General features: G+C 33.6%; 1 protein-coding gene across 3 annotated transcripts in view; it reads right to left on the bottom strand.

Annotated features, from left to right (window-relative positions):
* Window positions 1-927: 927 nt before the first annotated feature.
* Window positions 928-10,732, bottom strand: part of LOC106058053 (uncharacterized) — an 18,880-nt gene continuing 9,075 nt past the window's right edge. For all 3 annotated transcript variants that reach the window (XM_056027938.1, XM_056027937.1, XM_056027939.1), the window contains 4 exons: window positions 9,807-10,069; window positions 8,581-8,713; window positions 6,512-6,739; window positions 928-4,881 (listed from right to left, as the gene is read on the bottom strand). In XM_056027938.1, coding sequence (XP_055883913.1) covers window positions 4,325-4,881; window positions 6,512-6,739; window positions 8,581-8,713; window positions 9,807-10,069 — 1,181 coding nt within the window. In that variant the 3' untranslated portion in view covers window positions 928-4,324. The remainder of the gene's footprint in view (window positions 4,882-6,511; window positions 6,740-8,580; window positions 8,714-9,806; window positions 10,070-10,732) is intronic.

Here is a 10,732-nt window from a genome sequence, read left to right as displayed (position 1 = left end):
CAAAACAAGTGACTAACTGAACTCTTTAACTCTTTCTCTCCGTAATTATTTACCACATTCTGGTGGAATCAACGCTGGTATCGTCAGTTAGGAGAGAAAGAGTTAATACAAGGAAAACTAAAAGAAATACATTAAAAAAAAATACTTAACAAAAAAAAAAACCTAGAGCTTATATTAAGCGTAGTTGTATGAATAAGTTTGGATCAGACATGTAATTAAATCTGTAATAGATCTAGACCAGCAACAATAAATCTGTGCTTTTAGAAGCATACATGTGATGTTTTTTAATGTTTTTACAAAGCTTATCAACTCACTCTGTCTGTCTAGTAAAAATTTTGTACATGTTATCTCTAAAACACTCTGATCAAGCTGAAATTTTGTGCAAATATTTATTGTACCTGACAAATCAAGAATAATAAAAAAATTTTTTTTTAAATTTAATTAAATAACTATTGGTAATTAATTATTATGTTTGGTATCAAACAAGGGAAAGAAATTGTACTTGACTATTGTGGTGGTATAAGTGGAATTAGTCCCCTTGAGCCATAAGTGAACAAAGACACGATCACTCACATTCATCCAGATACCGCTTCCCTTTCCATCTGGTCCAGACGAGTGATAAGATCACTGGGAATTGAGAAAGCTAAAAGCATGAAGTTGCACTAAACAAAAACAATTGGTAAAAATATTTCTAACCGCACATATTAATTATTGTTAGTCTAGATCTAGTACAAATTTAATTACATGACTGATCCAAACTAATTGATCCAATTACACTTAATATAAGCTTTGTTTTTTAAAAATAGTATTTTTTCATGTTTTTCATTGTATGATTGCTTTACTGTAGGCTGCCTGCAAGAGAACAACGATGCCAGGAACACTAACATTATATCAACATTCTCACAATAAGCAAAACATGAGATGGTCAACGTTAGACAAGTTTTATTTACATTTTTTATTTTAAAAGCTAGTCAGAAAAACAAAATGAAAAAAAAGTTTTGGCACAAAATAAGAAAATAAACAAGTTGAAAAAAAAAAAAGCATCACAGATTTATCTACAGTTTACTTACAACAGTTTATCTAAAACTTGTTTAATTTACAGGCATATTCCATCCACTTAATTTTTTTACCCAAAGCAGCTTCACAATAGAGCATCAAAATTAGGTCCATAAAATCAGGAATTAATTCTTTTTTCCTTCATAAAGGCCTTAGTATTATTTTTGGAGGTTTATAATTTACCGGAAAATAATACTTGAACTGTCACTACTTTATAATAACTGAAAAGTCTGGTCAGTTTTGCACAATTTAGTCTGAGCGTTGTGTCACGGTAAAACAATTTTACAGTTACTTTAAATAAACACTAAAAAGAAGTTTGTGTTTCTATATACAAATTACAAGATTAAATGTAGTAAAGAAAAATAAAAATATTTTTTTTGTTGTTATTTACAACTTTTATCCTACGTTCTATCAAAAGAGAAGATAATTACATCCCACCCATATTCATGTGTTAATCTAGTCATGCATATTATAAAATTAATTGGTCATTGGTTTTCCTGGCTCGTACAGGCAACCTGTTCCATGCTATAATGGCACCAAGTGAAGAAGAAGCACTTGTACAAATTTATCCTAGCATATGAGAAAAGAAATGTGCATTAATGTTCTTCAATGTATTCTTCTTCAACCGAACAAGATTTAGAAGACTTTGATGAACAGCATTTTGATTTGGAATACTGAAATCTTACTCAATTTTGACAATTTGCAAAACTTAAGATACATTTTTAGGCTTATCAAAACAAACATAGTCAAAGCCATAGCTAAAAATCAGAAAACACAATTGCTTTTTAAAAAAATATCAAACGTAACCCTCTTTAGAATATATTTTACGTTTTTGAATGCAATATTTGTAAAAAAAACAAAAAACAAAAATTAAATAAATTAAAAAGTCAATGAAAAATCAAGAGGACTAGAGGAGCAGGTTAAATGGCAAGCAACTTGGTCACAATGACAATTTAAGAACCGGTAAATGAGATTTTGAAAGAAAGCTTATAATCCAACATTTGTTCACACAATATTCAATTCATATATCAAAACCAGAGAAACTAAAAGATATGACAGGAACAAAAGGATAAAAAAACCTCCCTCAAGAAGTTTCACATGCTTAAAAAAAAACAATAAAAAACTGATTAACAATTTATCAATGCGCACACACATTAGGGCTTGAAATTTACTATTTAAAAAAAAGAAATGCTGAAGCTATAAAAAGCAATGTTTATATTACAGAAGTGAATTAATCTTTCTATAGTAAGTGAACTATATACATTATTGATGTCATTATGAACAGGGCAATAATCTTCTTTCAATTTAAATTGGCATAATTTACACAATTTAAAAAATAATGTTTAGTATTACAAGTAAACAGATGAACAAATGTTCTTTTAAAACTCCTTATAAAACTATTTCCTGTTGTTATTCAGATAATGATATAATGAAGTCTTTCTAATTACCTATGACTTAATTTTAAATCACATCATAAAAAGGATTTAATTGCAAAAAGAGAACTTTTAATCCATGTAGAATACAAGATTTCAGGGTGCCAAATTTAGTTTCTTTTGATAGATTGGGATGGCACTATAGCTTTTTTTTACAGGAACATTAAGTTTGTAATTTAAGTCTGACAAAGTTAATTACTGTCTCCATTGTTGGAAAGGTGAGAAATGATCAAATAGTTAAAAACAAAATTATATAAAAATGATCAAACAGAACTGAATAGACTGTTAATTTCAAAACCTTTATCAACCAAAAAAAAAAAGTTATAATATTGACAAAAAGTTCTTGTAAAAACATAACGAACTCCTCAATACTATGAAGAGACGAAAGCTGAGCTAGCTCAATCATACATGACTCACTATCAAAAGTCATTGTTCAAGGTACAGTGGAGGGAGCATGAAAAAAGGGTAACATAAAAGAATGGACCTGCCTTTCCTGCTAAGGACAGCTGCTGACCAGGAAATGTGGAGGGGTTTGGGTACGCGAACTGTCACAGCAGCCCTACGACGAAAATCAAGGGACAGATGATGATAAGCTCAAAATTCCTTATTTGTTTATTATTTTTTGGATAGAACTTAAAAGTTTTCCATGACAGGTCAGGATGAAAAAATTATAAAGCAGACAACAAACCTAAGCTATACAATTTTGAATCCAAGTCAAGAAGCTAATGTGTAGCTGAGGATATTCTCACCTTATATAAACAACAAAATGATCACTACACCAATAAAGTGACTTTATTTATTATAAGCTAGCTAAGAAACAAAAAACAGCTTTAATCTAGTATAGCAATGAGAATTTTATGTCTGAGGACTGTACTAGTTTCTCACTGTTATGGCTCTTCCGCGGTGTCGAATCCAATCAATGAAATAAACAGGAGGTAACCTTCAACTAAATCAGTAACACCGGTGAAATGCCAAACAATCAATATAAGTAGTCGACGCTAGTATCAAACAATAATAAACACTTTAATACTTAAGAAGGGATCCGTCCAATATCTTTCAGTAAAGCTGTATATCTATTATTTGTTATTCCTACTGTTCTACACAAAGCGTCTTGTTTGTAGCGTAACTTAGAGCATTCTTGTTTTTTAAAGATCTGTTATGTCACTTGTCACTAAGTAAAACTCTCCCCTTATTCCCGAAACAAATAACTAAATCCTAATCATGTCATAACACACAGATCTGAATGACTGATCCCAGTACTATAATAGTATTAACAGTATAAAATTCTCATAAGCTGAAGGTTCCAATGATATCCTGAACATCATCAACTTGCAACAAAGCAACAAAAAAATTAAAAGAGAATACAAAGAGTTCTTTTAATAGCTACAAAAAAATGCACAAATGCATATAAAAATCTTAAGACAACCATGGCACAAATACTACAGAATTATCAACTTAATTCATTTAATATGTATAATTGATAATTCAGAAAAAAAGCAGCTGCTATTAAAAAATAAAGATCATTTAAAACAGGTAGAAGATGTTTAGCATTAATTACGTAAGGAATAACAAACATAAAAACATAACCTAAAATCATTTCAAATGACTACTATGAATAGTATCAGCACTAATAGGTTATGATGAATTCAGGTTATATATTTTTCTTTACATTTATGGGAACTACTTCTACACGTTCCGTTGTTTACACATATTAATGTTTCATATAATTTTTTCCAGTCGCCAGGTAGCTGCTTTTAATAAACATTGTTATAAATGCGAGACGGTGTTTGTCTTTATACGTACATGGATGGTTCTACTCCACATCAGGATTCTATTCATGTTACGTATCTGGCCAACAATGCCTCCCCACTGTCACTACAGTCCAAATCATCATTGGACTCTGAAGGTGCAGGATTAAAGTTAACATTCATGTAATCCACTTGTGACTTTTCTGAGCTATCAATACTTTGTACTGCTGCAGCAGCACCATCTTCATGGGCAGAAAGCAACAAGGCACTTGGGCCTGGCATGTCTAAAGCTTCTTCATATGAAGGGGGCATCTCACAGCCTCCAATAGATACTGCATCTCCAAAGTCACTTACCTGCGCCCGACAGGGGACAGGGTGGAGCACTGGTGATGAGACTTTGTGTGCTGCTTTGAGATGAGCTGCAACTGAGACAACATCACAGGCCACGTAGTCATTTTCCGCACTTCGACGGACTCCACGCCTGCTCTGTTCAGAATGTTTGAGAGACGGTGATGGGAGTGCTACTCTTGTTTCCACTTCTTCAGGATGTTCCTTAGGCAGTGAACGAAACCTTTCTATACGACCGTCAGAATGGACAAAAGCAATCGATGCAGCTCTGGGGTTTTGACTTGCTAAGTGACCCTCTTAAAAAGATATAAATTCAAAAGTTGAATATTTTAGAGTTTATTCATTGTTTAAACTAAATGTTATTTATTTATAAAGGTAGCTAATACTTAAAGTCCCAAAAGTGCAAAATTAATGATCAACGAATAAAAAACATGATGAATAAGAAATTGAAATGAAAAGTCTGCAGCCCCCAAGTCATGAACAAATGACCAATATTATGTCTTCCGACATCTAAGACATTAAATAGAGATGTACTTTAAATGTGTCAGTGACAAAGGGGGAAGAAAATAAAAGGAAATGACAAGGGGAAAAAAGTACATCCTCTAGTAAAGACTAACATAACAAAAATTTACTATAAAATAATGTTTTTTCTTTTACACACTAATACTAACTTATATAAGGATAAAAAGTGTATCGTAAATGAAAATATAGATCTAGAATTAAACAAAACAAAATATAACATAAGGATAGGAAGTGTAATGGCCTAAATATCATTTATTAATACTGTTTTGCCCAATTAAACTAATGCAAAACAAGAAAAACATTTTAAAATACTTTATTAAAAAACAAAGCTTAAATCAAGTGTAATTGTATCAATTAGTTTTCACCAGTCATGTAATGATATGCATGACTGGCCTAGACATAATAAATCTGTGAGATAAGAGATATTTTTACCATTTGTTTTTGTTTAGCTTTTAGCTTTCTCAATGTGCTATGGTCCTATCACTTGTCTGGACCAGTTGTGAAAGGGGGAGGGTTATCTTGGGGAATGTTTACATGTTTTTTTTTTAATGCATAAAAAAAAATTTCCACTTAGGGCTCATGCCCTCAAGGGGACTAATTCAACTTAATCTGTCAAGTACAATTTCTTTCTCTTGTTCAAGATAACATACAAAAAAATGAATTACCAATAGTTTATTAACTAATTGGTTGATTTTTTTTTTTATATTCTTGTGTTGTCAGGTAAAAGAACTAATTGTGGAAAATTTCAACTTAATCTGAGATTGGGTGTGGGAGAAATAAAGTGTGTACAAACTTTTTATCAGACAGACAGAGTGAGTTGATATAAGCTTTGTAAAAATACAATTTTATTTTGCCTTCACTTAGAATCATATTGCTTACAGTTTAAAAATACCATATATATGTGGAAATTTCAGTTGGTAAAAATAAATAAATAAATACACAAATAATAATAAGACGTTTTGAATCCGAAGATTAATGAGGAGCTGCTAACTAAATAAATAGTAAAAAAAAGTTCCACTGTCAGACCTTGTGGTCTATAGGGCAGATGATGTAAAGGTCATCTGTTTCAGTGGCCTACAGTTAATGAGGGTGTCATGTGGCCAGCACAACGACCAACCGCCTTTACTTTTCCCCAACTAATGTCAGGTACCCATTAGAGATGGGTGGACTCAGAGGCTCCCAAAGATCCCGAAATTAAAAATTCTAGTCTTCACCAGGATTTGAACCCTGGTCTCTGGTTCAGAAGCCAAGTGGTTTACCGTTCAGCCACTGTGCCTCCAACTAAATAAATAATATAAGTAAAAAAAAACACTATATTTTCTAATGAAATTGTGAAATAAATTTAAAATTTTTAGGTGGTAAGTTAATTTAGAAATGATAGTTAAGAGCTAGCGTATAACTGACCTCCAGGTCTGAGAAGGACCATGTCTTGTCGTTCCTCCAATGGCTCTTGGGAATGAAAAATGTTGATAGCCCTTGTCATGGCAGCTTGCACTCTTTGCTCGTGTATCCGTTCAAACAACCGTGAAACGAATTTGTACAGTAAATAGCCTACTATGATCACAACAATGACAGCAACGAACCCTATGATGAGTAGAATGTGAAGCTCAAGCCCTGTTGTTGGAGGAACTCCTGGACAATGTAAGAACAATAATATGAAAAACAAAAAACTATAAGAAAATAATAATAATAATAATTTAATTTCTATGCAAGAAAAATAATATGAAAAAAAAAAAAAAATAAATAACAAAATAATAATGAGAAGTTAATTTAATTTCTACAGAGTTGCTAACAAATATAGTGTAGGCTCAAGGCTAACTTAAAAGACATAAAAACAAGAGTTAAAATGACAAACTATTCTAAAAATGTTTTGAACACATTAAAAAGATCTTAAGGTCTTCTTGAATGTTCTGAACAAATGATTGGTTTTCTTGGCTGATTCAGGCAACCCATTCCATTCTGCCTTTATCTTTGCGACTTTCTGAGTATTTATTAGGTCAAATGCTTTATCTTAACTAACAGAGTTATTTAAATTGTGTTCCTAACAGTCATTGATTTACATATATTTGGTAGATGTTATGATAAAGGTCAAATACATTTACAACTGATTCACATAAAGAATATCTGGGCAAAACTACCTATGCTTAATTTCTTCCGTAAAGTTGTTGTTCAGTTCCCCCTTTCAAACCTTGTGATCTATAGGGCAGATGGTGTAAAGGTTATCTGCTTCAGTAAGCTTCACTTAATTTGATGGTTATGCACCCTCTTTGGAATACTTTTTTCACTGCTAATCCACAACGCGTTTGACAAAGCCACCGAAGGCATCTATCTCCATTCCAGATTTGATTGCAAACTCCTAAATATTGCCAGACTGAGGGCCAAAACTAAAATCAGAGCTATTTGCGGATGACACAGCGGTAGTGGCACACACGCAAGAAGAACTCCAGTCACTAATGTCCCGCTTCTCTCAGGCCAGTAAAGAATATGGCTTGACTATTAGCACAAAGAAAACAAATGTTATGGGACCGCCTGCTACAGCATCACCCTCCATCCTCATAGACGATAACAAGCTGGACGCCGTAAATGAATTCTGCTACCTGGGATTCACAATTAAAGATGACCTGTCTCTAGAAGAGGAGATAAAAAAACGCATAGGGAAGGCTGCCTCGACCTTCGCTAGACTCAGGCCAAGAGTTTGGAAAAACCATAAGCTAACTACGGTGACCAAAATGGAAGTCTACAAGGCATGCGTTATGAGTACACTGCTGTATGGCAGTTAATCATGGACCACCTATGCAAAGCAAGAGAGAAAACTGAACTCATTCCATTTGAGATGTCTCCGTAGGATCTTGAATGTCACATGGAAAGAAAAAGTGTGCAATACTGAGATCCTTGCGCGATCAGGTATTCCCAGCATATTTACAGCCCTCAAACAACGCCGTTTGCGCTGGCTTGGACATGTTCGCCGCATGGAGGACAAGCGCATCCAGAAAGTCATCCTCTATGGACAACTCGCGTCTGGCACAAAAAAAAATGGTTGCCACCACCTCCGTTACATAGATGTAATAAAACGTGACCTCAAATCAGTGAACATCAATACTGACTATTGGGAAGACATAGCTCTAGATCACAACAGGTGGAGAGAGACAGTGACCAAGAAAGCTATGGACAGTGAAAGTACATGGGTCTCAGCTCAGGAAGAAAAATGTACAATCTGAAAAATGGCCAGCTCCTCTACCACCGAAGCAAAAGCCACCTTAACCTGCATTATCTGTGGACGGGAGTGTCTCTCCAAAATAGGGCTCCACAGCCACATGAGGAAGTGTGCTCTGAGATGAACCATAGTCGTTCTACGACTGAAGGAGGCCAACGAATGATACATCAGGAGATTTGTAGATGACACAATGATTTTTAATATTGGTAAGTTTTTTCATGCAGTTCTATTATTACAACTTAAAATAGCAAATTATTACCTGCCATACTAACGTTGAGATAAAAGTTAGCAGCATCTGTACTCATGTCCTGTTTTAAAAGATTGACGAGAACAAAGTTCTTTGGTTGAGCATACAAAGGTCCAGGTGTATGAGCATAACAATTTGTCTTTAACTGGAAGAGAACAAAACAAACCTACAGATTCAACAGAGATTAAATAATTTTTTTAAACGTTACCTCTGTTTATATATAACTGTTTTTAACATGATAAACTCATTACACGACTGAAGGAGGCCAACAACAACAAACTCAATACAATCAATATAAAAGTAAACAAACACATGAAATTAATTCAAAATAAAATATTTATTGAATTATTTAAATGAAAACTGAAACATACAAACTGGAATATGTTTAGAAAATTCAAACATTTCTTCTTCTTCTTCTAGCCAGCTTTATTGCTGCTGAGCTGTGAGCTCTTTTGCAGACTGTGCCAAGGAAAAAAAAGTGTGCTGTTTTCTTCAGTTGTTCAGCACTGCCGTACAGGGTGTTGGTTATGTTGGGCTGCAGTGGAAGTAGGGTCTGCCTAAGGTGGATTAGGGAGGGGCATTCAAAGAGGATATGGTTTACGGTTTCAAAGGGGTGGGCGCAGTGTCTGCAAAGGGGGAGTTGTGTGGAGTTTATTTTGTTAAGGTGGTAATTTAATAGTGGTGTGTGTCCTGTTCTTAGTTGGAAAATTGTAGATTGTTCTTTGCAGGGGAGGAAGTTAATACTGTCCAGTTTGTTAGGCGTAGTCATTTCTTTGTACATGGCTCTGCCTGTGTTTCCTGATGCCCATTGGTTGAGCCACTCCTCTTTGTGATTGTTGACTAACATTGACCTTAGGGTGAGGTAGTTAACAGGTCTATCTGGTTGTTCCCTAGATGAACCTGCCTTTGATAGCTTATCTGCCTTTTCATTTCCCATGATGCCAATGTGTCCAGGGATCCACTGTAGTGTGATATTGATATTTAAACAACCAACCTACACTAAATTCAAACATACAAACTGAATATGTTTAGAAAATTGAGACTACATTTCCAAATGTACATTAGTCAGTGATCATGGAAAGATTTCACAATAACTTTAAACTTACTAAAATAGTTCTGGCTATTACTATAGACGGAAATGTAAAAAAGTTGAAAAATTAAACAACTTGAGGCTTTACAAAAACTCTTTTTTTTACTACAAATATAAATGAAAGATTTACTAACAAGAAAAGACTTACTATTTCCCTGTTATCCTGGGAGGTTTTAAAATCTCCTGTTGAGGATTCATTTATCTGCAGTTGTATTAAGCAATCTTCTATGTAAAGAAACTCAAACTTCAGTTGAATTCTAGCACTTCTATCAGCTGAAGCTACGCCAAACCTGAGTTGACAATTTTTTAGCTCATCTTTGCTTTTGCCACTAATGATGGCGCTGGTTTTCTCAGATATCCAAATAATTTCTTCTGAGGATTTCTTACATAAACTTTCATCTGTCATTGAGCCTAGAAACAAAATGTATTAAGAAATTATTCTATAAATTAAATAATCACCACCATCTAAGCTGCATATTTATATAAAGAAACTTTTTTTAGATACTCGAGAAAGGTGAGCAACATACAGTATTAGACACTGCAAACATTTCCGTAGACCATCAGTCTCAGGTCTTGAGGGGAAAAAATGCATTTTCCATAGGCCCCATTGAATGCTCTATTAGCATTCTCCACACTACGTTTTTATGGTTTAGTGTCTTCTAAGTATAAGGAAGTATCAGTTTGGTTTAATTAATTGTAATAGTTTCTTTGATCTCTTCTGAATGTAGAGAAATGACTGCAACAAAGTATAATTCATACTCTAGATCTATCTCTTCTTGGAGCTATTTAAGATTCTTTTTTTTTTTTTTTTTTGTAGTTAGAGTGTGTCTAAAAGGAATAAAAATGAGTAAGGAAAATTTTTGCTAAAAATTGACTTCTTTAAAAAATATTTCTACAATAAGTCCTATTTTTTTGTGCTACTTCTATTTATACTTTATATATAGAATGGAGTCTTTTGGGAAATATCGACAATAAAATACAAAGGTTTGATAGAAAGCCTGTGGTTTTTGGTGAATTGCAGTTATCAGGCTACAAATCTGTCAAAACTGTGTCTTAGTGAGCAGCTAGGAGGTA

This window comes from Biomphalaria glabrata, chromosome 4, assembly GCF_947242115.1.
Source record: "Biomphalaria glabrata chromosome 4, xgBioGlab47.1, whole genome shotgun sequence".
Classification (NCBI taxonomy): domain Eukaryota; kingdom Metazoa; phylum Mollusca; class Gastropoda; family Planorbidae; genus Biomphalaria; species Biomphalaria glabrata.
This window is presented reverse-complemented; position numbering and strand designations above follow the sequence as displayed.